Source organism: Diadema antillarum, unplaced genomic scaffold (genome assembly GCF_040938485.1).
Source record: "Diadema antillarum isolate AM-2024a unplaced genomic scaffold, OU_Dant_1.0 seq00000685_RagTag, whole genome shotgun sequence".
In the NCBI taxonomy this organism is placed as follows: Eukaryota; Metazoa; Echinodermata; class Echinoidea; order Diadematoida; family Diadematidae; genus Diadema; species Diadema antillarum.
In genome coordinates this window covers 59826-87483 of record NW_027271590.1, presented here as the reverse complement: position 1 = coordinate 87483, position 27658 = coordinate 59826, and the positions used below count along the sequence as shown (strand labels likewise).

General features: G+C 39.9%; 1 protein-coding gene across 1 annotated transcript; it reads left to right on the top strand.

Annotated features, from left to right (window-relative positions):
* LOC139737199 (S-adenosylmethionine-dependent methyltransferase Rv2258c-like) lies at positions 1-27658 on the top strand. The gene is made up of 4 exons (XM_071647875.1): positions 1-353; positions 25178-25386; positions 26545-26667; positions 27063-27658. Exons 1-4 carry the CDS (start codon positions 1-3, stop codon positions 27656-27658), a joined length of 1281 nt encoding a protein of 426 aa, XP_071503976.1.

Here is a 27658-nt window from a genome sequence, read left to right as displayed (position 1 = left end):
ATGGAACAGCCAACCCGTATTCTAAGCATGTTGAAGACGCCACCGGTAGCCGTAGCACCCCCGTTGGCTGCAGCTCAGCTCCCCGGCGGCAAGCCGATGTCAATAAACAGCAACGTGCCGGAGCCCATGCCCCGAGACTTACCGCCAGGAATGGCGGCTGGCCCACCGGTCGGGGCCGACGGAGAGACGATCATGGATTTTGGACGTCGAATGGCAGAGACTATCAATGCTGGGTTTCTGACTTTGTCGATAGCAGTAGGACGGCAAACTGGATTATTTGATGCTCTGGGGAGCTTTCGGGGACAGCCAAAAACTTCACAAGAAATTGCAGACAGAGCCGGTTTAAAAGAAAGGTGAGTTAGGTTTGGCAGTCCAGCTTACGGATTGGGTCTAGTAATCATCAACGATTGATGCGTAAACTCGTTTTGTACTGTTGGTTAGAACTGCCTAAGGAATTACAACAAGCTGACTATTAAGCTAGTAATGATTTGCAGGCGGGCTCTTTAGAATGAAGTCAGACGGACATATTGCATTTTTAGGGATAGAAATAACAAACGTCGGCAGGGAATCAATAGGTCTTGATGATATTTTTAAAAAGAACTTATACTGCTTGACATCAGTAAAACTATTCGTAACATTAATGTTGTAAACATCAACACATCGAAAGTCTGCAACGTGTGACTGCAACCTGGCGCTATAATGTGATGGCTACATTACGTCGCATTTTCTTTGTTTAAGTAGTTAGTCTTCTGCGATCAAAACAAAGCACAATAAAACAATATACAACGAACTTCTAGTCATTGTTCGGTAATGCAGAAATGGCAGACTTGCCACAACGAGCGGAACTAGACCTTGCAAATCTAACCAGTTAGATCAGTATTGTAAGAATGAGCTCCATTTTCCAAAATGTTGCACGCAAACTAAACCAACGACGTGCTTTTACCAGTGAGGAGGACGCTTCTTTCACATTGCTTGCTGACACAGAGACAATTACACTGTGTATTGTGATACTACTACTACTAGTAAGTGTAGTTTACATCAAGCAGTCCAAAATAATCTCATTTTGGTTTTAACAGTCCATCTTTCGACGTCGTTTTTTTTTTTTGAAAACGGACAGGAAATGTATAGGATTATATTCAAAGTATTAGAATTCGAATACAATGATACAAAACCACTTGTAGGCCTATACTTACAATTCGGGTTTGTCACGTCAGAATCTAAATGTATCTGGCCGCTTTTTCCAGAAGTGTTCGACCCTCACATTAAGTATTTGAAACGTTTCCCCATCGGCATGATAGCTCAAGTGATACAGGTTAATTTGCATTAAATATTTATCCAACAGGAAGAATGTATAGTCTTGCCTAATATTCACAGACCTTTGTGCAACTTTTTTTTTTCAACGATAAATCTACTGTCAAGCATTCCTGATTCATAACTTGTGTGCCAAATGGTGATCTTAAATGATGCGGATAATCTTAATCAATGTGAGCTGAACTGCTAACCATGCTACGTCAACTTCAATTTCAGTTCAATTCAATGCAAAATAATTCTTATTTCCAATAGCACGTTTTTGTTGTCGATACAACTACAAGTTCACGAAAAACAAAGCGTACAATGTATTACAACTCGGTTGAGCAAGATGAGGGCGTTAAAATTCCCATAACCTATGGCATGTAATAGTCCCACCTCAACGCCCTTATCTTTCTCACCCGACTTACTACAAATATAATTATGAAACTTTTTTTTTCTTCAAAATAATTGCTTTATTGGCAAAGAGGGGCCCACGTAAACGACAGGCTTGTAGAAATGTGGACCACTCATGATATGTTAAGCTTTCCTTAATATTTCATATCACTGATGGATACACTCGTTGACAGAAATTGTGTGTGTGTGTGTGTGTGTGTGTGTGTTTGTTTGTTTTTGTATAATTTGCCACGGTAATTTGGTTTCACTACCTAGCAAAATGACATTTTTCAACCGATCTCTTGTACAAGACCTCTTTCAAATCTCGGCCCTGACAACAACCAATCAAATCTTGCTATTGAGATCCGAAATATCTCAAAATGAGTTAACTTTGATGTATTAATATGAATGGTTTTTTGCTTTAAGTCACATAAATAGGTGTTACTGACTGCTCCAAAATCATTAATGCTGATAATCTATAATGTGGTGAATTGACTAGACATTTTACATTAGGGTGACTCCTGACGATCGACTTTACCAGGAGAGGAACATAATAAACTTTTGTTATGTGCATGCATTATCATAATGACGTGATGACATCTAAATTTGAATTGGTATAAGGATGTCTGCCCTATTCAGTCACCTGAATTGATATTCTTACTAGTGTAAAAAAAAAATCTCTGAAATGTAGTCCATACAGCATTACCCTTAAATCTCACTTATTATGTGCAATTTCCCTGCGGTATACTGTAAACTAAACGGAGCTTCTGCGCCGACTGCCGGGCTGCCGCTCCAGCTTTCGAATTCACTCTAAATTCCTTAGATTGAAATAGATTGTAGTCAGGGACCAATCCAAAAGTTGGATTGAAGTTTTCAATCTAATAGAGTTAGAACTCAATCTTATTCGATTGAAACTTTCAATCCAATTTTGGATTGGTCCCTGACTGCAATCTATTAGATTGACTTTCAATCTACGGAATTTAGAGAGTTCGTATGCAGCATTTATGGCAGTATATGGTGTACATTTACTTCCAGTTTAGGAATACAAACACCACATTGCATTTGTATATTGATAACAATATATAGTAGGCAATGAACTCTATCAAGAGGTCGATCTTCTCAGGAAAGTCAGCTTTGTTTATAGAAATTCGTCGTTCTATCTCAAACCAACCGTGTCTCGCGATACTCGTGACTTTATGGTTGACGAGTATTGAATTTTGGATACAGCTGCGTCTCAACTTGTTGAGTTGTTGGCATTCATGCAGGCTGCCGTCATCAAATAGCGCGTTGAAACGAATCATCTTTACCATGTTTCCATACTATCACACGCATTTGTATGTATGATTCGACAATTTTCGTCATCATACATGGCTGTATAGTCCTGATTAGGTTTTGCTCGGAAAGTTTCCTTGCATGATTGTCGAACAACAGCGGCAATAAATGCACAAAAGCCGACAAGCTATGCCAAATTCTATTCATTGACGAGAACTCGCGTCTTTTGTAGCCTTGACAAAGACCCTTGAGTTACAGCGATTGAGACGTGGTGGGCTCGGAATACTTTTGATACCAGATAAACACATAATTTGACAGCACAATACGCGAAACTCTTGACCTAATGTTTAGTTGATGGCGGGAAAAAAAAATCTGCACAGGTGACGAAAAAGATCTCGTGGTTTATTATCTTGCAGGTGTGTCGAAACGATTTGTGAAAAGCTCGTGCGAATGAAAACATCACAACAGCGACGGAGAAGTCACTGTATTCAGAGCCTCTGCCAATTTTCCCCTAACACCTTTCATGCATTTTTGACTGATGAAACAGCCATTTCATCTTGATAACGACAACAAAATGATTAGTTTTCCTCACTTGATCCTGGTTCTAAACTATTGACAACATCATTCAAGACTAAATCATCTTATGAAAAATATTCTGTTGTTTAGTTATTGAATAAGCAGCAGTGGTTGTGTAATGCGTGTCCATGATCTTTCGTGATAACGAACGTGACAACTCACAAAGATGGCAATTCGCAAAAAAAGAAAACAAACAAACACCTATACAACTGTAGGCTCTAAGCGATTGGTGATAATGAAGCATCGTTGTAGATGCACACTTATTTAATAGAATTTCATTGACAGCTTTTATGCCTTTTAAGGTGATGGTTTCACCTCCTGCACTTTGTATAAAGTTCTCGATTGATGCAAATTAATTATCAACAGGTTAAACAGAATTCGATGCCCTTTTACGCCCAAACATTAGGGCCGTCCTCCGATAGACACCACAAATCCTTATCGTGCTCTTTTCTGCACCGATCCCGCTGCACTATATATAGGTGTCGTTTTGTACCACGTATACAAATCACTAATAGTGAAAAGGTATATATGAACTGAACACCATATAGCTCTTGCTGATACTGTTTATTTTCTTTTTACAATATGAGAGGTATAGGGCTAAATGGCAGCCCTTTAAGCGACACGTATAGTAACCACGTGTTTTCTGTAATCCATCATTGCGTGCACGTCATTGGGAATAGTGTTTGATTGGTGCAATTCCGTGTGATTGAATCATTACACAAAGTATACTATTGTCTTTCGTATATTACAAACCTGTATAATATAATTTATGTCTCTTTTCTTGTGGCTTGATGTCACTGTGAAAATATGTTCGTTGTGATCATTATGATGAAACGTTTTTATGACGGAAGTACACATTCATGCTGGTATACATAACTGACATGATATTATTTTACGCATCGAGAAGAAGCATAAAATAATGCGCATATAAATACCTGTGATGCATGATGTAAATGTATGTATGTATGTTTATATGTATGAGATGTGTTACGTACTCCGAGTATGTGTGTATGTGCGTGCGTTCATATGTGCATGAAGTATAGATTGACGTAATTATCCTTGAAGGAATATCGAGACTAACCATGATTAGATTTGACGATTTAAAACATATCCCTATATTACTGTAAATAAACACGACTGGATTCGACCGTCAATGAACGCTGGAAAGGTATACCGATACATAACAAGTTATGCAATCCTTGATTTTCACATGGTATTGCGTGTTAGATGAAAACATTTTATATAATCTGTCGCATTGTGAATGTCATTCATCCCGGATCACATTCTTAGTGGATGTTATTACATTTATCGTTTTGTGTGTGTGTCTATTTGTCTTCGTGAATCAGGTGTTTAAGAGAAATTGATTTTTGATACTCGTCGGGTCGATGCATAACAGTGTCGAATCACACGTTTTTCTATTATCATTTCAAATCACCACGATTGTTGTTCTTTTGAACCATTTGAAGAATATTTGCTTTCATACAGACAAGTCGATGTAGAAGGTATGGCGCGCATGCTATTTCTTTATGCCACAAACAGAAGTTGAGAGTTCACAAAAGGACCATAATAAAAAACTATAACAACAACACCCACAACATTAAAACATTAGTTATTGATGGTTATAATATGGCTTCGTTCAATATCATACCAAGACTTGAAATAGATTTCTCGTAGAACAAAAGGATAATATCTGATCACTGATGTATCAGAATGTTAGAGGTTAAACTTGAGGTACATCAGCAAACCAATAATGATCATGACTATAAACTATCTGCTAGATCGCTAGAGGCCTCAGTTCGACATGCATGTCTCTATATTCTGTGCATCTTAGTCATCTTTGCTGCAATCTCAGTAATACAAAAAGTAATATAATATGCAAGAGTTTCAAAGATCATGCGTTTACATTCCTTATGTCACAGCACTGTATTTTCTTCGCTCCAGCCTTAGTCATAAGGAGAGGGTAAATGGAATAATCCTCGGGAAACAAAAACAAAAAAATAAATAAATAAACACTTTCCATACACAATGAATTTAAGTTTTGTTGTCCAGTTAGCAATGTTGTGCGTAGGTAATTTCATGCGTAACCAATGTTTCTCCTGCGTTGATCTATTTGCGAGTATTATTGTAACGAAACTATACAAGGGGAATATCTAACTCAGTTGTCGCTGTTATCATCATGTCTGGCGGACAGTGCGCTTTCTATTGAAAATATGATCTTGAAATTCGTGAAATCTCATAGAAGCGGAGAAAATGCGTTTGTTGGGACGTGTGAAAGTTCATTTTGATCTGTAATATTGCGTGGTTTTTTGTTTAGTATCAGAGTTGGATTACAGTGTTTGTGTTTCACGGTGAGCTCGGCAGGGTGTCACGATTTGGGGACTCTTGTGGACAAGTTTGTCTGTTTCCACGTTGCGACCGTAAAAAATGGCATTTTGTGCTCTATTAACATGGCACTATGCCTCAAAAACGGCAGGACCAAGTGACGCCATTTGACAAAATCACCCGATGAATGAAAGCAACACATACAGAATATGATGTGCCAAATTTAACCTTCCTTGACTTCTGATACAATAATGCAGATCTTTCCCCCCCCCCCCTTTTTTTTTTAAACTGCAGAGAATCTGCAGTGGCAGAAATAATTTGACATCACGTTTCCATTAGTCTTTTAGGACTGTCTTTGTGTGGATTTCGACAAATTAACGTTTGTGAATTTAAATAATGGGTGAAACCGTAGTTTAACCGTGTGTAAAGACCTTGCTCATGGGTTACTTCGATTTACCAACAATACCCATTACATGCCACTAGAGTTCTTGTTCCACTAAACATGCTCTGTCTTTGTCAGTGTTTGTGACGTAAACATTGGGTGTCTATTCGATTATCACCTATAGCCGTGTATCGCATTCTACTCATCGTTGTGACGTTTAAGGCCAACGAGACTGATTGAGGTTACACAGTGAAAGTTGCTTTTCTCATATACACAGACTTCGTCTGGTGTACAATTTGCATATCAATATCATGATAATTATTCTCTTATTGCCGAGGTTATCTCGGCAGTAATTTGCTAACAGGTTTTCGGGTTGGCGAGATGATGCAGTGTATAATTTTCTTTGCGACCAAAAAAAAAGAAAAGAAAAGAAAAGAAAATGAAAGGTTTGTTCGCTTCGCCTTCGTCAGCCTCGCAAATAAAAAATTCAATTCGCTTGATATTTAGAAGTATCTATCATCGAACTTACTATCTTTTGTATTGTCATTACTTGGAATAGATTATGCCTCCTTTAAAGATGACCTCAGCGAATACATCCTTGACAAACATTTTTACTATAACTCGCAGTTTGAAATCTACAGATGAAATTTAATACATCCAGGGCTGCTGCCGCCAACTTTTCCAAAAAGAAAAATTACGCTAAACTTTCACATATATTTCCGGCCTGTGTTTATACACTGTCTTACTCGATGTCCAAGGAATTATTTCCTTTGATTATGGTAGATAGCACTTTATGATGAATGGTATACATGTATTACTTTCTTTGCTCTCTTTCATTGTCTTTAAATACCGGACGAAATTGTGTCACTTCCCTTGCGAAAAGCGTGTTCTCGCTGCCGAGTACTCGCCACTCCTGTAAGCAGCTGAAACCTCACCCAGATTTTCCTACCCTAAGTGCTTTGATTGGGGAGGCTCAAAGGGGCGTTCCATTCTACAACAAGCTGACCACGAGGTGCTCAAGTTTAACTTTCCAACTATCAATGGCTCGATTTTATCGACTTTATGTTAAGCTCATCGATTTAAGTAATTGGGTTAAACCCACGCAACAGATCGGAAGTCGCAGTGGTTTGAAAGTTTCGCTTGCTGGTTTAATTGAATCATCACATGTCGTAAATTAAAGGCATGCTTGACGGCCGCAGCTATCCTGTGTTTAATCTGATCGAGGCCTAAACATTAGTGACAATCTACACCATTTATCCCCTGATCGCCACACAGGTTTTGTTCTCGAGTTAATACACATGCATGAGCCAGGCTTGGAAACTTTCTTGTCTATCAAAACGGTATCTGTGCGTAACGAATCCCTATTGATGGCCGACATTTTTGTCCTGCTTTACGAGGTTACAAGTCAATCGATTCTTTTAGGATTCAACTATAGTATACATTTAAAAGCAAATCCTGAGGGCAGATTTACAAGAGCTTCCCGCTTTCTCCTCAAAACCCCCTTCTCTTTCTCTCTCTCTCCCTCTCGCTCTGTTTCGGTAAATTTCCACTACCCCATGGCTTGCATGAAAATAATGTGGGACACTCGTGTACATTTATGATAGTTTTAGGTAAGACGATCTTACCAAGAATTCTTGACAAAATTTAAGAATGTTGTTAACATGCACGGGCGGTGTCAATTGTCTTTGATATTAAAGACGTCATAGTATTTTTGTCAAACTGATCAAATTGTCTCTAATATTAAAGATGTCATACTATTGTCAAACTGATCTCTTACAAGGTGTCATTTGAAGTCTTCACCTGTAAGCATGTTGACAAACACATTCGTACGGACTATTCAAGCGTTAAACAGCGTCCCTTGGGATGGAAATTTTTGAGAAATAAATGAAAAATGTTTAATGATAGAACCTTATATAGAGTAAGGAGAGCATGATGCGTTAAAGGAGTGAGACACACACAACAAAAATCACTCATACTGGGCGTGAATGAATCAAGGACATTGCGATAAACCTCATTGCTTCTCTCCGTAGTGGAACGCCCTGATATAAGGTGGTAATATCCTTTTCCATTGCATTCGGCTGTATGATAAGGACATTGGTGACACCGTGTCTTTCAAGGCATGTCTTACCTTGCTAGCACCCTTTCATTTACCCTTTCCTCTCTTTTGTGTTCTCACCGTTGAATGGCAAACGTTATCTCGGTACAAAGATGAATAGAAACTTTGTTACATAATCATAAAGTATATTGCTCAGTCTCCTCTGATTTCTTCATTTCTGTACCTCCCTTAAAACACAGGAGCAGAAAACACCTATATTGGGTGGAACTCTTGAAGTTAATATGAAAATAACATATCATTGTAAAGACTAACAAATTCCCCACTTTAAAAAAAAAGTATTATGTAAGACGAAACGCCCTCGCGCATGCGTATATGTTTGCATTGGTACATGGTCGCAATCAGAGGATGGAAGAATGAACACAGCGATTCGGATTATAGCAATACATTCACTGAAAGAATAGTTTATGTTTTGCATAGGTCAAATTTATAGGCATCTCATACTGCTCATTGATTATGTGGGCAGGGATACAGCTTTGACATGCATTGTATAATATTCACTTTGCAAGAGATATATGGCTTCAGTGCAGGTCATTAACATCGAGCCTGTCAGACCATCTAAACGTGATGCTTATATGGGGCAGACACTGTTGTTACTGATATACCGGAACCACAGCTCGTTCAGTGAACTCCTCCCATTTTCTTTGACGACGTGAAAGGATGGACAGAAGTCGCATCTTCTCGCCAATCCACTGGAGATCGGTTATTTAGGAAAGGAAGTGAATTTCCTCCCCATGAAAGCGCGAGCACAATCCGGCGTCCAGCGCTGAAAGAACCAGGCTATTGTCCGGCAGCCAGTTTCGCGGCTTCTCAAGCCGTCTTAGTGTAAGTCAAACCTCAAATACCCCGCTGAGCTCATTAAAACCTACATCGTGAAATGTCTTTGAAGAAGAAGAAGAAGAAGAAGAAGAAGAAGAAGAAAACAACAACAACAACTACAACTAGAGAAACCAGACAGATGAAACCATCCTTCGCATTAACTATTATGATGTTCTTTTAGACCCAAGATAGAAAGGTTAAATTCATATACCTCTATTTGCATCGAATATTGCAGCTTGTTGTCCTCATTACTAACTTTGTCAATTTTCTTTTTGAATCTTATAATAAAGTTTCGTTTTGGAAGGATCAAGAGAGTCATTTATTTTTCTCTGTAGATTGTCATTAGCTTTGTCGAGCCTGACTCTCCAATATCAAGATTGAATGAAGAATGACGGACAGGCTTCAAGTTGAAGGTATATTCAGTCGCGCTTTGTAAAAACACTTTGAAAACATCCCTTGCGACGCCAGCAGAGTGGACCCCAAGGGGATGGATGATACGGGAGGAAAACAGATTAGGTCTAGATTTCAATGGTTCATTGTGTCTGCAAGGATAATGTGCAAATATATATGTCTCCTCAACTAGATTCTAATGATATAGATACAAAGTACAAAGAAATGTAGCAAATTAGCCATTAATAGTTGCAAGTCAACACAATCATAAACATGTTAGGGATCAAATTATCGGCATAATATCTTTACTTTGTCTCGGGTTTTATCGAAATTAACGTCTTTGAGGCATTTTCTTGCAAAAGGAGATGAATTGATAAATTATCTCTTGTTGTTGAGGACGCTGGCTGACTCCAGAAGAGGACACCATGACACTGACAATCGTGCCTGCTTTGGGTTCTTGCTTAGATCACTCCATGGCAATTAGGACTCAATGATTTTCGTCGGACCCCTGGGATACGCCGTGAGGGGAAAAAATATAGTATAAAAAGACACAGAGAGAGAGAGAGAGAGAGAGAGAGAAGGGGGAGATAAGAGGGAGAAAGAGGCAATGTAGATACCCTTGCATTCTTAGCCGTTAAGCAGCCGTGACGGTTGGTACTGACAAAAGGGACATATAGGATGAGCGGATGTAGGAAACGGGCAGGTTACGTCTTTCGTAACCATTATTGTCATTTGCACGTGTTTTTCTTTCCTTTTGGAAAGGTTTAAGGGAGTAAAAGGAAACATAGGAAGAGAGGTGGAGAGCCCATGTGAGAAATACACCGCTAAGAGGAAGATACTGTACACAGATAGAAAAAAAAAGAGAGGGAAAAGCAATGATATGCAGAATAAATTGGTTCCTTTTCATGTCTAAACTATTGAATGTGGGTCGGAAATAAGGACCAGGCTTACGCAAACGGCCCGAGTCGTGCATGGCTAACCACCCGCGTCAGGGTGATCTCCTGCCCGCGCCATTCACAATGTTGGTAATTCTCTATATTTAATATGCAGTCTCGTGGCTCCCCCCCCCCCCCCCCTTTGTGTCTGCAAAATTTGGAAGGCTGTCTGGGCGTAGATTCTGGAAAGTTGCCAGCATAACAGTACTGAGTATATTATGTACCGGTAAGTTACTGAGAATACACATAAACCCTGACGACCCTAGCAACAGGAGAGAACGAAATAAAACAAAACAGGACAAAATGAACTGTTGTCATTGCAAGGCCCAGACTCCCCTCTTCGCGGACGTCAATGAATCGCATGAGATTAGCCAGTGGCGCGGAGAGACATCGTAATCAGATATTTCAATCAAATATCAATTATCTGACAATTTCTTTTCTTCCGATCTCTGAATCGTTCCCGTTGCAGCGCCATCATCACTAACGAACTAGAGGAGGCCTTGACTCGTGCTTGACTTTTCGAAGTTGATATAAAGTATCGAGTCCAATTCAAATGCTCATAGGGTGACCACTATGGACGCTCAGCAACTGTTAATGCGACTACAACTCCAGCTATATGACGAAATCAACTCACCGAACTATAAACAATGAATGTTGCTCATTTAGCATGGGCTTTTTTAGAAACAAGGCACTTCAAATAAAAATGCAGCCAAAGTGAAATCATGGTTGTATCATGTATATTCGATGTCAAAGTTATCATTTGAGTCCGGGGACGGAGCGTGAAAATTATGAGGAGTGGAGGAATAGGCCTATACCTAGTGGATGTCCTAAAAGCTCGTGCTGTAAGTCACGGGCAGAGGAGATTATGGTGTTCCCATAATGTCTGCAGGAATCTATTGACGCCGCTGAAGGTGGGTTTTTGAGAATGTTTAGGCACCTGCTCTGGTAAAATAAGAAGTGACATGCGCATAGCAGCCCTCTAGATCGTATGATTATTATCGCTTCATGAAAATTACAACGTTGCAATAGTGGGGCTGTGGCAAAGCACTTTTCCTTGATGACGCAAGAATTTACTACGTTGTGGGAGTGGTTGGCAGTGAGCCAACCCGATTTAATTCATACCATGCAAATTACTCCATCGCCTGATATAGTTCAATGCCAGTCTCATATATTTTTTCTCTTTCTCTCTCTCTCTCTCTCTCTCTCTCTCTTCTGCTATAGTTCATTCCCACAATTATGTACCCGTCGAAATCAATGGGATCGTCGATTATGACAAAAACAATGTGCGCACAAGACTGATAACATGCCATGGCTTGGGAGGCGAAGTGTTTATTGTTAAATGTACCTACTCATGCTGAAAGCCGCGAGACGGCGTCACACTATACTGGGCAGGATTATAAACCTTGAGCGGCAAAGATGGGCTACATGGCACGATGTGTGTGAGCAGGCGGATGTGAATGCAACCAGCATAAACTAGCCCGCCCCGTCATGCGTGGAACATGGTGAAGAATGACAGAGACAATACCCACTCCCAAAGAGCAATCGAAATGATGATAATGACAATGTATTACTTAGAATGACGCGTGACACAGCAGTATTTCCCATTCATTCACAAAGATTTCACACAAGACAAGTGCTCGTACAGCCATGCGGGCACACACTATTAACCCGGACTATAGATCAACACCACACGCTTTTATCTGCCCGCTGTATTCTCAAAGAAAATGCACAGTTATCCTATCTTTACGTTACTGATATTTCTATATAAGTATAGTTATTAATCAGCATTTGCGTAACTTTTCATGAGCTTTGCTGGTTTGGGCTCATTCTGTTGCCATGAAAAGCAAAATCCGTAGACACATTGCGTAAACACACTCGTCAGCACACGCACAAACGCATGTCACCGTTTGATAATGCTTCCACCTTTTACGAGTATCCAGCGTCTATAGTGCCTTTGAAGCAGCATAATATTTTATGGAAGAAACATACCAACATTTACGCGAAAACACAAACACACACATACACGCAAAAGTTTGACTGATTAGAGGGCAAGCAGCTATCCTCGTATTTTATGGCGCTGTTTGGCGCCGATTGGACGACAGCGCGATCTCACGTAGATGTAAAAGGGTCGTACGTCGGCCGGACAGTGGTCACAATGGAATGTACAACAAGGTGTGAGAACATTTATATTGTATTTGGCATTATAAAGTTAGAAGATATGATGGAAATCTAAAAGAGATCTTGACTGAGTGTTCCTGTATATACCAAATAACTTAAGACGTTCAACCGCCGATCGCTTGTTAGGGTATAATCTGAGGTACCAGCGACACACATTGACGTCGTGATGCTGCAGACAGGGCAACGCCGCCCCACTTACGTCAAAACATGATTATGTATACATACATACAATAATGTATTATTTGACATTGTTTCTAACTGTTTTACATTGATATAGCTGATTCTGGGTGCATGCACTGGTCGGGGAGGAAGGCCTCGAGCTTCGATTATTAAATTTGCCTTTTCATACCCTGGCAACCAGCGGTATGCACCCATAGAATCACCACATTCTTTATCATGTAAATTTTGTATTTGCATTTTACGTTGAAAATGCCAAATAAATTTATTAAGTAAACAAATAGATAAATAGATATATAAATAAACAAATGAATGATTTAATGAATAAATAAATAAATAATAGTACATGCATACATACATACATACATACATACGTACAAATACATACACATAGGACCTCGCACACTTACATAGTTATAGTCGCACTTAGGGTATTACATTTAACTTATACGAAAATACAGGGGCCGCGGAAAGGGGAGGGGAACTACCCCATAATATGCACACACACACACACACACACACACACACACACACACAAATAAAACAATCGGAAAATAATGACAAAGAAAGAAAAATTCATACAAATACAGAAGGTCATCCAGATGTTGCACGGGAAAACAAAACAAAAAAAAACAAAACCCATTACTTTCCGAGGCATCCGGAGATTCTTCCCGTCGGGTGGGGGGGGGGGCATTGACCCGAACCATAGCTCGCAGCACCCCCCCCCCACGCACACACACACATACAAGCGTTCCACCGCCCCTGCATACATCCTACAAACATGTACATTGCACAAACTGACAGCAAACATACAGACACGCCAACATGAAGGAAATTTAGCATATGTTATACTTTGTCACTCAATTAAACACGCGTTTCGCATATCTCTTGCATCATGCATGATACGCACTTCTCTATACGGAGTGCGGAATATAAACGTTTCATGTTCCCTTTGAATTTTGAGATAATAAATCAGTTTTGTGTTTTCATCCGCTCAATTCTTTACCCGCCATGGTTGGGTGCCTATCAGGAATCTTTCAAATTTGCTTCCTATTATCACGATCAGTGGTTGATAGAATTTGGAGTTTCCCACAAAGAAAAAAAAATACCGTCCATAGATGAGATTGTCAATATTCGTTGCATACCGCGCAGGTAATCTAATGGAATCAATTTGTCCTATATACCTCAAAGACGCTCCATCATCTTACAAAAGATTTCACGTAACGACAAATAATATGTTTGTTATCTCTGTAAAATCTGTCTCTAACACCGTCATGTTTACAGTAGAAAGCTGACTGCGCGGAAAAGCTTGCCTTGCAATGTTTCTTCAACGAAATTGGTGAGAAACAGCGTCTCTTTCTGTGAAATATGTGAAATTCACATAATAATTATTGCACCAAATCGACAATCATTTACATCATAATCGCATCATAATCTTCCAGTCTGGTATGTTTCATGTTTATTGGGAAATGCTAAGGTACAACCGGTGAATAAGACACTGCATTCTGAACGCCAATTTTAATGCCATGAGTTCAAATCTTTCTCGGTGCATACATCTTGTGCGATGTCTTTGACCCACGTCGCCCTTCTTTGACCAAGATGTACATAGATGGGTGGAATTCTAGCACTTTTTAACTATATGTAATTGCAGGGGCCTCGCGGAGATCGTTTGACCTGTAAAGACTTCTGAATTATCATGTGTCAGTCTGCGAATCTACACACTGATTGACGATTATTTCATATTGAATGTTTTATACAGCGTACTTGCCATACTATAGTAACTCCGTAATTAATGTATCATAAGAAGTGAATTGCTAACGTTTTGATTTTAACGAGTTTTCTTCAGCCTGCGAGTAGAAATAGAGGGTGATACGAGCTGCTTGATTACACATTAATGACGCCATCTCACTATGGCTATTAGATCGGCCCACTCCATCATATCGTGTGTGGCTCGATCGTCTGCATTTCTGTGACAGGCTGAAATTATTTTGTTTATTCAATCTGATTGTTATGTCATCTCCATTGACCGTGATGTATCTGCTCATGGAAGAGGAAGTATACTTATTGAAAAGATCCGCTTTGGGCATTTGGGTTATTTTTCATATATTAGCAGTCAAATTGGCTTTAAAAAAAAGGCATCTTGCTTCCGGAACAATGATAGTGATCGGAAACGCTTTTTTCTTGAACTAGTTTTTAACCCGTGACTCATTTTGTGTGTGTTTGTGTGTGTGTGTGTTCTAAAAATAAAGTGTGTAGTTTCCCCATTGTCATGATTATTAATTTTGTGGCATGTTTTCTTTGTCTTTTCTTGGAAATGGCTGAATGTGATCCGGTAGCGCAAAACAGACTAAACCAGTATTTTAGTCATATGAATGGAATTCCTCTGCGTGCCAGTGTTATCGTGTCGCCGTGTTTGTAACTGTAATCCAGTTAGTATATAGGCCTCATACTTTGTCAATTCGGAGGCCAATGAGACATTGTACCACCCGGGTGTCCGACGTGGGACTCGGATGATATCACTCATTACGAAGTGTAACTAAAATCCTATTCTTCGTAGGAGCAGAGAGTCGTTTTAGTAGAATAAAGGTGGTGGGCGTTGTTACACATTCCGAGAAATTACCGTGTTGTTGATGCAAAATTGCAGCTTTCCGATAGCGTTTTCCCTTCATGATTTGTCTATTCCAGTTTGATTTGATATCATACCGTGGGGTATGGCTTTACCTCCAAAATAATGGTTAAGCCTCCTGTGATCTGGCTCAAGCGCATCAATCAACGTCCCTGTTGTCGCGCAAAGCAATTAGGCGTATTCTATGATACATGAGTTCTATAGCATATGGCAAAATTCATTGATGACACCACCATCACGTAAGTGAGTGCCGAATGGTTTTCTCCTTCTACGAGCAACTGATTTCAAAGGAAATACGTCACTTCGCCGCCCATGGCTTTTACTGTTGCGGGTAGCGCGACAGACTAGAAGAATTAAACAAAAAACAACCGGCAACTAAAGACAAAACCCAGATGCTTTTGCCTTCGACATCAGCATTGTCTCGAGATGAGATCTGCGAATGAAATTGTATGTCCATGATGATTTAGACAAGTGTAAAGCATAAAAGTTTCTAATGATGAAAGAATAGTGGTGAAATTTCGTCTGCTTTTAATCACGTTTGGGGGTTGTGTTCATTGGACTTGATGAATGATTTATAGATATTCCTATATCCTGATATACCACACAATGTTATTGACAAACCAGTCCTTAATGATTATGCATATACATGTACGATTGTGGCCGATATAAAAATCGTATGGCTTTTTTATCCTCTCGAGAGAGAACAAAACAGAACAGAACAGAAAAAAACAACAAAAAAAAAACAACAACAACAACAACACCACCAGACGAGAAAAAAAAACCCCGATTACGACATTCACACTCTAGGCGCACTCGTCTCTCATCGTCAGTTACCTTCAGTCAACCACGCACCAACAAACTAGCTGGCCATGCAACTTTCTCCTCTACAGCTCCCAGGCTGTGGAATAAGCTCCATCTTGTTCTGAAATCATCGCCAACACTGGATCACTTTAAACAAAATTTGAATACCTACTTATTCTGATATCACTAAATATGCACTGAACTTGAACTGTCGCTGCCTGGTAATTTAAATATATTTCATCTCCTATGGCAACCAGGGATGACATCTCATAGCGCTTTATATCCAGTGGAAAAGGCGCTTTTGTTTGTTTCTTTGTTTCTTTGTTTGTTTGTTCATTTTCCATCTGAGAAGATGGCTGGATAGCCCATATTCAGCTACATTATAGCTGGTGTTCCATAGCACGGGGTCCACTTGGATGTGAGGCGGGACCACTTCACCGGGTTTAACACCCTGCTCTTTGCGATGAATGAATGAAGCGGGACCTTTTACGCGCATGAGTTGTGATTCTCTCACTCACGGGACCTCCATTATGTCCTATCCGATGGGACAGAGTGTTTTGTCTCTTGCTAGAGGGGACGGTATGATTTAACACGACATTGCTAAGTGAGACTCGGGTATCGAACCCGGGTCGCTTGGGTCGAAGGCAGACGCGCTGCATGCCGACTGAGCTTTAAAAAAAATTGCTTTAAAATATCAACTATAATTATTAATGAAAAGCTTTTCAGTGTATCAGGTTTGTCAATTCAAACGCTAGGTCAGATTATCATTCATTGTTAACCAAGATAGAGCCAGCTGTAACACAGAGCGCGACAGAGATTGTCATTCCTTGTCTGCTGCGAGTCCTTCGGTCATCTCTGCCGCTCCTTATCGCAAGATGCCGGATGGTGCTGCCTCGCCTTTCCCCATCTTCTGCGAGTGAAGCCCGCTGCCGCAATGCATCGCCTTTCCCCCTTGCTTCCCGGGTCGTATAGCCGAGCGGGTGCATCCTCATCCGTTGGCTTGGACTGCGCGTTCTATATCAAGTCAGCATAAGGTAAAAGTCGCCGGACGCCAGTCGCCCGACGAAGCCGAGTTTGTGACATTCTCTTTACAGGCAAGAGAAACTGCAAAATAATGTCTGTAGCTCTTGCAATAAACGAACATAGACAAACTCTCGCTTAAAATACATTGACAGGTTCAAGCACTCTGTATAGTATAACAATAAGAAGGAATATAACATCTGACAAGACAAAAGATACCTGAAAGTTTATGATTATAAAGTCTGAACCTGTCGCGCCGTGACATAGTCCTCTCGTTTGATTTTTATGTACATACATTATGATTAGTTATAGTTTATGTCTGCACACACAGATACATTTTGTTCTATGTATTTGTCGTGTGTGTGCGTGATATTACCATTGATCAGACAACAGCGATTACACAAGGCAATGACGATGGTGACGCGGACACGCCCTTCGTGCTTACCACATCACTCGCAACATGACAAATGCCTCTGTTGTCATATTCTCATCCATTGTCAGAGATGTACACATGATGGTATAGATAATGACACAGTCGGCGTTCTGTGCGTGAATTCTGATGAGGAGCAATTTTGATCAGGTACTTCCAGGTAGGCCCATACATCATGACATGAACAATGAATCAGACAGCGTATCATTATTAGACCAAAACAAAAGGTAGAGGCGACAAACTCTGGGGAATATTTCCCGAATACTTTGCTTTTGTCAAATGTAGACAAAAGGAACCATCGTTGTATTGTTTGAAAAGGCTTAAGTCAACTATGTTTATTCGTGTATGTTAGTACACACACACACACACACACACACACACACACATATATATATATATATATATATATATATATATACATACATACATACATACATACATACATACATACATATACATTCATATATTATACAAATCTACTGTGTCTTGAGAGTTTCTGGTCAACACTGTCGGTAGAGGTGACTCCAAAATAGTACTATTCTTTGAGGGACACATAATGCGCCGAAGTGTATAGTATTATTGGAGGCACTATATAGTTTTAACCAGAAACTCGAAATGAGACAGAGCATATATATATTACACTTTGGATGTAATAAAAAAAGGAAACAAAAGAAGGGAAAAATACGAGGTGAGAAGTCGTGTGGGGGATGCGATGTTGTGGAGGGATCCTACAGTGACCCGAGGAGCAGCGCGCGATGTCGAAATTGCTTTGTGACGTCACAAATGCTTTATTGCATTTCCACCGAGTGACCCTACGAAGCAGCGCGCGATGTCATAATTGCTTTGTGATGTCATAAAGGTTAATGCTTTATTACATACATTCACAAAGTGACCTTACGAAGCAGCGCGCGATGAAAAATTTGCTTTGTGATATCATGGGGAAATGTAAAAAGTGACGCCATTTTCCAAATTGTATACTGCAGTACCATGGAGAGTCAAACAGGCATCATAATGCTAGTATATACTGTATGTACACATGCATATACAAGATATCTATGTGTACATGATTGTGTTGTTTGTTTGTTTGTTTGTTTGTCTTTGTTTGTTTGTTTGTTTGTGTGTTTTTGGTTTTTTTTTTTGGGGGGGGGGGGTCCACTGTAAGTGTGTCCAATAATCATGTGCATATTTTTAGCCAGTTCTTTCTAAAACGCTGAAAAATGATTTGTCATCTTTGTCTTTTACCGGTGAATTTGATGTGATCCAACTTGTCAAGATTTGAGTTGCCTGGTAATCATCGAAGAATAGTTATTTCAGAGCAAGCGCTGGTAACAAGCACAATATCATAGCTTGAATGTTGTCCGTTGATATTCATATCACAAGCGATGCGATACGAGCATAGAAAAGAGCTTGTCGTTTTCTTGATAGGTGTCCGTCTTATCGGCATTGAATAGTCAAGCCATCAAAAGGCAACAGGTATGAAAAGGGTGGGCCGATAGGAAGAAAGATTATTACCATTCCATTAGTGTCAACTTTTGATTGAGCGAGCTGGTGTAAGGGGGAACACACAAACCCACTTCGAGCACGGCTTTTTTTCCCCAACAAGATTTCCAGATAAAGGAGCCCCATCAAACTGCAATTTGTATCAATATTTTACTTGCAAAGTGCGTTTTGTGAGTTAGGAACGACATTATTGATCAAGAGCCCTAATCGCTGTCGACGAACACAGCGGCCATTTGGGCTACAAACGGGCATTCACTTGTATTTTTGTGGTGTTTTCTAGCGTCTTCTGGCTTCGCCCAAGGCGGACAGCAATGAGCGAGAAATGAATAGGACGGTAATTTCCATTCGAAATACTCGGCCCGTGACGACGGTAATGATTCTATACTGAACAAACAATCTTCTCCCTGGCTGTCATTCTAATACGTCGCGATTATGTCGTCAAAGAAGAAAAAAAAATCTGCAAAAATATATCTTTATCGTCTGCAAGAGTTTATGGTTGTTATTCTTCCTGTTTGTCTGAAGTCGTCTTTCAAAGACGCGGTCCCTAACCAAGATCGTTAGCAAAAACCTCGCAATAAACCAATCCCATAACCGTAATCACCACGACAGATCTCAAAGAAGTGGCCCCCAAAATACATACGCAGGCATAATGAAATACAATATAACGAATTTTCCAACTACTTTTCTCCTCTTTCGCGCGCTCTCTCTCTCTCTCCTTGATGATATATTGTGCATAGTTTATATCGTATGCTTCTTTGTCGGCGCGCGGAGAATACTCGAGACCTGTCACACATAAAAACAGGGGACGTTAAAGAAGTGCCGGTGGTGAATTTCGCTGTGGCTTGGCAAACAAGCCGGTACAGTACCTGGTATATAATGACTAGAAATAAAAAAAAAATCAACAACAAAAAACTGTGATATATTGATGTGAGTATATAGCATTGAATCTTGTGCGGTTTGTCGTTCTGAATGCCCTTATTCGTTTCACCCTCAGGCTGTTCCGGTGCGAGATCGACTCAATAAAAAATATTATAACTCGTGATTGATTCTCTCGTGCTCCTCAAGGACATGTTTTTAGGGGGAAAGAAACTTAAGGCAATGAATTTTTCGTTTTCAGACATAGTTTTATTGTGTAAGCTCTGCCTGTAGAGGCAACGTAAGCTTCACTTCTATCTTCAGATTTATCGTTCCGTATGTATGGGAGATGATCTTGCGACGCGTGATCAGTTTAACATTGCAAAATTGAAATTTAACATTTTAGGGAACACCGTCGAGCTTTCTTATTTCTAAATTCTTAAAAGATAAGTAAATTCTTCCTAACTGATAAGAATCAACTATAAACTACATCATTATTGTACTAGCATGGAGACTTACTGATAACGACATCATCTTACTGTGGAAACTATTTCATTACGATAAAGAAAACTTTAAATATGTCACTTTCATATCTTAATGCAGTAAATGAAAACTTTCAATCATATCAGAACTGTGCCTTCTAATCATATCAGAGAGGGAGCGCAGAAAAACAGTCCACTGTTTGTTTTTTCCACAAGAAAGTGAACTTTTATAAACTTGTCGAACAATATTCATGACACATAAACAATTGTGTTACATAAACTTTCTTCATATACACACACACATCAAACTTCTGCCCATACAGGATTATCAAAGAAACAACAGAATCAATCCTTTTGAAGGGGTAAAATTTTGACGGTGACTCAGGGAAATTTTGTCTGCCCTCGTACCGGCGTGACTGGCAGCTTGAAGCAGCTAGCTCCTCAACTTATTATTTGCTTCCAGAATATTTGGCAAATAAAAATAATTATATACTTTAAGAAACGATACAATTCGAATAAACGCCCCAGCTTTGCGATGTATATAAGTCATAGCAAACATGAGTATTCGATCAGTCGTGCCAGTATTGAATCAAAATATTTGTCAAGAAATTTGCGGTCATCTGACTTTCCTTAACGTCAATGAAGTCATAGTTTTGCTAACACAAACGCGCAGGCAGATGCAGATATAGTTATTACACCCATGTTAAACACACTAGCGATGGGCGTGACCCTATTTTTTTTTCCTGGCAGCGCAAAATGTGACTATAGTGCAATAAATATTTATTCTTATAGTAATAGCTTTCTTCAATTCAAGCGGTAGGCAGTTGGCCAGTGAAATGGACCTCCAATGCGTAAAGAGGATTATTGTCAAGGAAATATGATGTCTTTTCATGGAAATGCAAGTCAATCGATATTTCTAAAATATTCTCTGACTTCCGTTCATTTATTACATTCAGGAAGAAACAGGCGGCAGATTAACCTTGGCGGTTTTTTGCTTAATGTAATTCACTTTATTGTCGATGTTCCACTGGGACGCCTGTACTTTCCTACATTATTCTTTGATTCTGCTGTCTATACTCTGCAATCTACTCCCCTCTATCATAAGATCATGTGGGAGTTACAAAAGGGAAGAATTACCCCCCTCCCCCACACACACACACATAAACAGACCCAAATTTAACAAACCAAATTTATCTGCACGTTGCATCAAGACACATCAAACATTAAGAAAAAAATGAAAAATGACCACTCTTGTGTTTTTGTTTTTGTTTTGACAGAAATCCAACGAATTTTGCGATATTTTCACTGACAAACCAGTAAGTATGGTTTGCATACATTAAATATGACTAATCGCCGCAATGAGAGAAATATTGATATTGGGAAGTTTGGCATTGTAGAGAGGGCTCCGACCTGTTAATAGGAAAGCAGTTCGAAAGATAAACCATGGTATAACTGATAGTGCATGCACATGGCGTAGATTAATTGTTAGGAGCGAAGGGATATGACCTGATCTTATTGGTGGTTTGACTGGAAAAAGATGGATTTGTGTGTGTGTGTGTGTGGGGGGGGGGTTGCATGTGCGTGCGTGTGCGTATTGTTTGCATGTGAACTTTTTTCTGTCTCTCTGCACAGAAACTTTATATTCATAGAAAAATATACATCAAACGAAATTCATAACAATTTGAATCGCTTGTGCACTCTTATGAGTATGTATATGAATACATATATACATATATGTAAAATTCATTCAGGTGTAAGACTTGCATCCAGAAAATCCGCCCCCTCCCACAAAAAAAAAAATAAAAAATACAACAACTTAACTTTGTTATTGCGAGTTTCGTTGAAGGTTAGACACCAAAAGGGGTAGGGGCACGATAATAACTCGATGATAATTAATAGAACTTCCGGATCAACAAAGTGAGAGAGAGAGAGCATAACGCGATCTCGCTATTAATTAAAGCGAAAAATACAGCATTCACACTTCTGCTAGAAGCTTTTGTCGACATTTTCATCGCTTATACTTGCATCACTATAATGAGTCCTCTCGCAGCTGCATCAGTTTTACAATTGTTAAAAAAAGGAAAATACAGAAAAAAAAAGAATGAATGTACAGGCAATGAAAACACTGACGGACAGGCCGTAACACGGGACCACAAAAGCACCGCTACAAATCCGCCAAGAATAGGGAAGATTTAACCCCATTCAGTCCGTGTGCCGTGAATAAAAAGGAAAAAAAAAGAAATAATAAAAAAAATTACAAACGAGCTTCGGCTTTCTGCAAACCTCTCTTGTGTAAAGTCCAGTATTTTCTACCCTTATTTATACGAATTTCCTCTCGATGCGAACGATTTGTTCTCTCTGTTTTGCAAAGGTCTGTATATAATACATGACTATACAAGAGAGTTGAAGCATTTTTCTCTCCCCCCTCCCTTGTGTGTGTCTCTCACTCCCTCTCTTTGTCAACATCATAAATTTGTGGAAAGTAATGCTGGGCATCCTCCCTCGGGGTAGGATTAAAGACGTGTATTGAAACCAGAGAGATCTAATTACCATGTCCTTGAACTTGAATCAATGGAAGAGGGCGGCCTTTATAGTTTACACATTTCATAGACCAGGATTTGGTTCCCGCCTCTCCATGATTTCCAGCTAGCTGCATGGTGGTGCAGGCATCTTTCGTGACTCGTTTCAGATTTTGAACTTACTGCTCTGTTGAGACTTGGGTTGTTGGTTTTTTCTTTCCTTTTTTGTTTAGCATTATTATCTTTCTGTACTAGTAGAATATCCACGAGCATGCACTGCATTATTCCAAGGACTTCTAGTTCTGCAGACTTTCCTTAACAGATTGTAGACTGTATATGCGGCGCACGGACTGTTATTATGACATGAAGGCTCAAAAAGACAAGGAAGACACGAAAGACAATGACGAAATATATTGCACTCTCCCATGCGGCAAGATGTTATCAAATCTGTTGTTATGGGAAACGTTTCTGGAAACAAATTTGCGACATCTATGCAACGGATTTCAAACTATTAAGAACATCAAAGTGCGATGCAGGGGGCGAAAAGAAGAAGAAGAAGAAGAAGAATATGATGATGATGAGAAATAATCTCTCTAGCAAAGATGCGCATAAAACGATGAGACGTGCATTGAAATAGTCGTGGAAATTTATTATTGGTCAATGTCCGTGAGATATTACTTAGTCTTTATATGCTAAACGGAGTATAATAAAGGTCGGACAAAATAATTATACCGAAAACTAAAATAACGTGACTCCAAATGTCATTGCATACTTCTTCTGTTGTTTTTGTTTCAATTTTCCATCTTCATCTTTGATGCGTACAATGAATTATACCAGCTTTAGCTTGATGCTGTGTTATTTCTTGTGATTATTTCTGACATTCTTTTCCTAATGATGCAAACAGAGTTATGCATCAGTGGCGCAAATCAATTTTGATATCTTAATATTTGTGTGGGTGGAAGTGTATGGTGCTTGTGTGTACCAGGTACTACTTGTACAGTTGTATACTAAGGTTTGCTTTCGTTTACTTTAATGAGAAAATATGTTTTTTTTTAAAGTCGAATGATATGGATTACGTCATAACTGTTATGAGGACATTAGCACAAAACACGCATTGGGCCAAATCTGTGTCTTGTTCAACGGAAGGCACTCGCCACTTTCGTTCTTAATACTGTAATCTGATTGGTCAAACGCTTTATGACGTCAGTGTGGTTTCTTTGATACGATGTGCAAAGTTTTACCGCACGTAACGATCACGTCCGGCCTTATAAACAATCTTTGATAGGTACATACGTACCATGAGTTTTAAAGGAAATGGGGTGGAGGGTGGGTGCGGTGGGGTGATATGGGGTTGGACGGCAGGATGGGGTAAGTCGTTCAGCTGAAAGTAAAGTTCGTACATCAGCCAGAATCTGGGGTCTGCTCAAGAAATTTTCATTGAATTGAGTTAAAGTTTTTCCCCCTTCATTTTTTGAATTTTTTTATTGAAAAATTAGTATTCGCGATTTAAAAGTAAGCGATCAAATAAGCAAACAAATATCTAGAGTATACACTGTATGTCACGTTTTTTAGGAGGAGCAACAGGGATTGAAGAACATGACCTTCAGAAGCATTGTCATTTCTGGACATTGCTAAAGGAACGCTTATTTGGTAAGAAACGTGATATGCAAGACTCTAGGGGAAATGTCTGAAAAAAGTAAAAAGATATCTTCAGAAGGGAAATACAGCTTGAACGTGGAGAAGTACGCAGCAGTAGATGGGTTGTGCTCTCCCCACTAACCCTGTTGTGCAAGAGGAGTAAATGCAATCTTTAGTGCTCCAGCCTACAGTCACGTGGGCTCCTTGACCCTTATTTTCCTCGACATCACATGCACATCAGTTATGAATATAGGGTTCTTTCATCTGTGTATTAAGAGAATAGATGCATGAATAAAGAGCAGTGCACTGAAAAGTGATTCGTCACCATACCAGTGGGTGTATAGTGATCAGCACATGAATATCGTGGATGTTCTACGTTGTAATCGATGTGACTCATTAACTTGTTCATTACTTCTTCTTCTTCTTCTTCTTTCTTTCCAATTTTCCCTCTTCCCTCAGGTACGTGCGTGAGTGGTTGGGAGCGATGGTCACATCTCGCATCGTAGAAGCCGAGGGAAAGGACCGCTTCTTCCTGCCGCCGCACCGAGCCTTCTTCCTCGGCCGAGAGGGCCCCGGTGAGGAACTCACCATCCTCGCTTGCGCTCTTCCTGTTCAGAGCCAGGTCTTCGAGAACGTCACCGAATGCTTTCGGAGAGACGGCCCGAGAGGTAAGCTGCGGACGTATAGGGTCACACCACGATATACGTTGATATAACATACTAGTACTGGCTTGTCAATCATGTGTAATGTTGCTATAAGGATAGTTATCATGGACTACTTACATGCATTCTCATTCACAATCCGACGTCAAAAATTCTGCGTATATCTTTATTGTAAATGAGATGAATAATCGTCCTCTGTTTGAAAATATCATTCATAACGTTATACCTCTAGTGTCCATTATTTCAGTGTATTTTCTCAGGTCGTTCCTCATGATTTCCCGTGATATATGAATTCTTACCCCTCCCCCATTTTGTTTACACCGGGGCTTGGAATCTGACGCCGTGTTTCACAATAGAACCCATCATTGGCATGGGTCAATAATCTGAAATGAAGAAATTTCGGCCATAGGACTTTACAATTTAACATTCATTTATTACATATATCGCAATTCGCTTTCTGCATTGTGGTCTTTCCAGGTGTAGATTGTTCAAATAAAGAAGAACGATATTATGACTTTTTCATTTTTTGTCATGACAGTCGTTGATATAAAGAGCGATTTACATTGTATCATCATGAGTGCATTTCTTAAGAATCAATGAATAATATAGAATAGAATACATTCCTTGTTAAACGGAATGTGTTTGAACACATCGCCCAGCGTCGTTCGTAGTTGATTACTAAGTATGTTAGTAATGTCCAGTTGTAGGTTCGATTATCCCTATTAATGAGACAAAGCGAAGCGTGCAGGTAAGGTTTGAAGAAGTGAACTCTCGAATGCAATAGTGTATGGAACTCTGCATGATGGTCTCTTGAAGGTAAAAATCCAATACAGCCCATGACGTGTTATCAGTACTGGGCACGATTCTGATGAATACCTTTCTTGTCCCTCATAAATAAACATTTTGATGACTTTGTTCTTGTGCCACTTTTAAGGAAAAGAAAACAAAATGATAGAAGGCAGTTCGCTAACACTACATGATAGTGTGTCAATAAATATTTCTCACTATTATTGTCTGGTCGCCCGCACAGTATTATAGTGAGCAACCCACGCGCACAACTGGATTTCTGACAGCTTTTAATCCATAGTGAAGGTCATCTTCTTCAGTTTTCCTTGACATTCTTCTGTTGTTAATATTGTCCCTTTGTATCTACTTCTTCGTCAGGCGTACCATACGATCATTTCGACAAATTCCACGGATTCATGAGCCAGTGTTCGAATATATGGTGGGGAAAAAACCTCGTCGAGAGCTTCATACCATCAGTGCCAGGATTACGGGAGAAGCTAGGTGAGAATGACCTTAAATAGCTCGCAATATTATAACATAATAATGATAATAATAATAATTACATATCATAAACATAGATTTTCCATCTGAGTATTGTTAAAAGTTGGTAAAATGTGTGATTTCTGACCTTATGTTTCTTTCCAACAGGGCTCAAAGATACATTAAAACAAATATTGGAGGTAACGGTATAATCTTATAAATAAAAAATATTTTGCTCTGACATTGCTGCTAAAAGATACGTGGATTTTATGGCGAGGTTCTTATCTTGTCCGTACTTATTTGATCACAGTTCCATGTTTTTGAACCAGTTACTATCGCCAGCTGTCTTATGTCGACAAGTCTGTTGCATCGTCATCTTACACCACCTCCTCCCTTCCCTTTCCCCTTCAACTCAGACTCCGGCATATCTGTACTTGATGTTGGTTGCGGTGAGGGCGGAGCATCCATCTTGCTGGCCAAGCAGTTCTGCAACTCCCGCTTCGTAGGCGTAGACATCTGCCATTACGCCATCAGCCAGGCTAAAGCCATGGCGGTGGAGCAAGACGTGCAGAACGTCGACTTCCAGGTGATGGACGCGCACATGATGCCGGACGAGTGGGCCAGAAAGTTCGACTACGTGCTGGCCAGCGACTCGCTGCACGACATGGCCCACGTCAGTGTCGCGCTCGAGATGGTCCAAAAGGTGCTGACTCCGGACGGCTACCTGTCCGTCCTCGAGGTCAACGCCCATTCAGACATCGTGGACAACATGGCTATGCCTTTCGCATCCACGTTCTACACCAACAGCCTGTTCCACTGCATGACGGTGTCGCTGGCAGCCGAGGGCGGCGAAGGACACGGCAACATGTGGGGGCGGGAGAAGACGACGGCAGCTCTTCGAGCGGGAGGGTTCACCGTCATCGACGAGTCGGTACCCGAGGGCTGGTTCAATATACACTACGTGTGCAAAAAGACGGACAAGACAGGCAAGGAAGTGACGACAACCCACTGA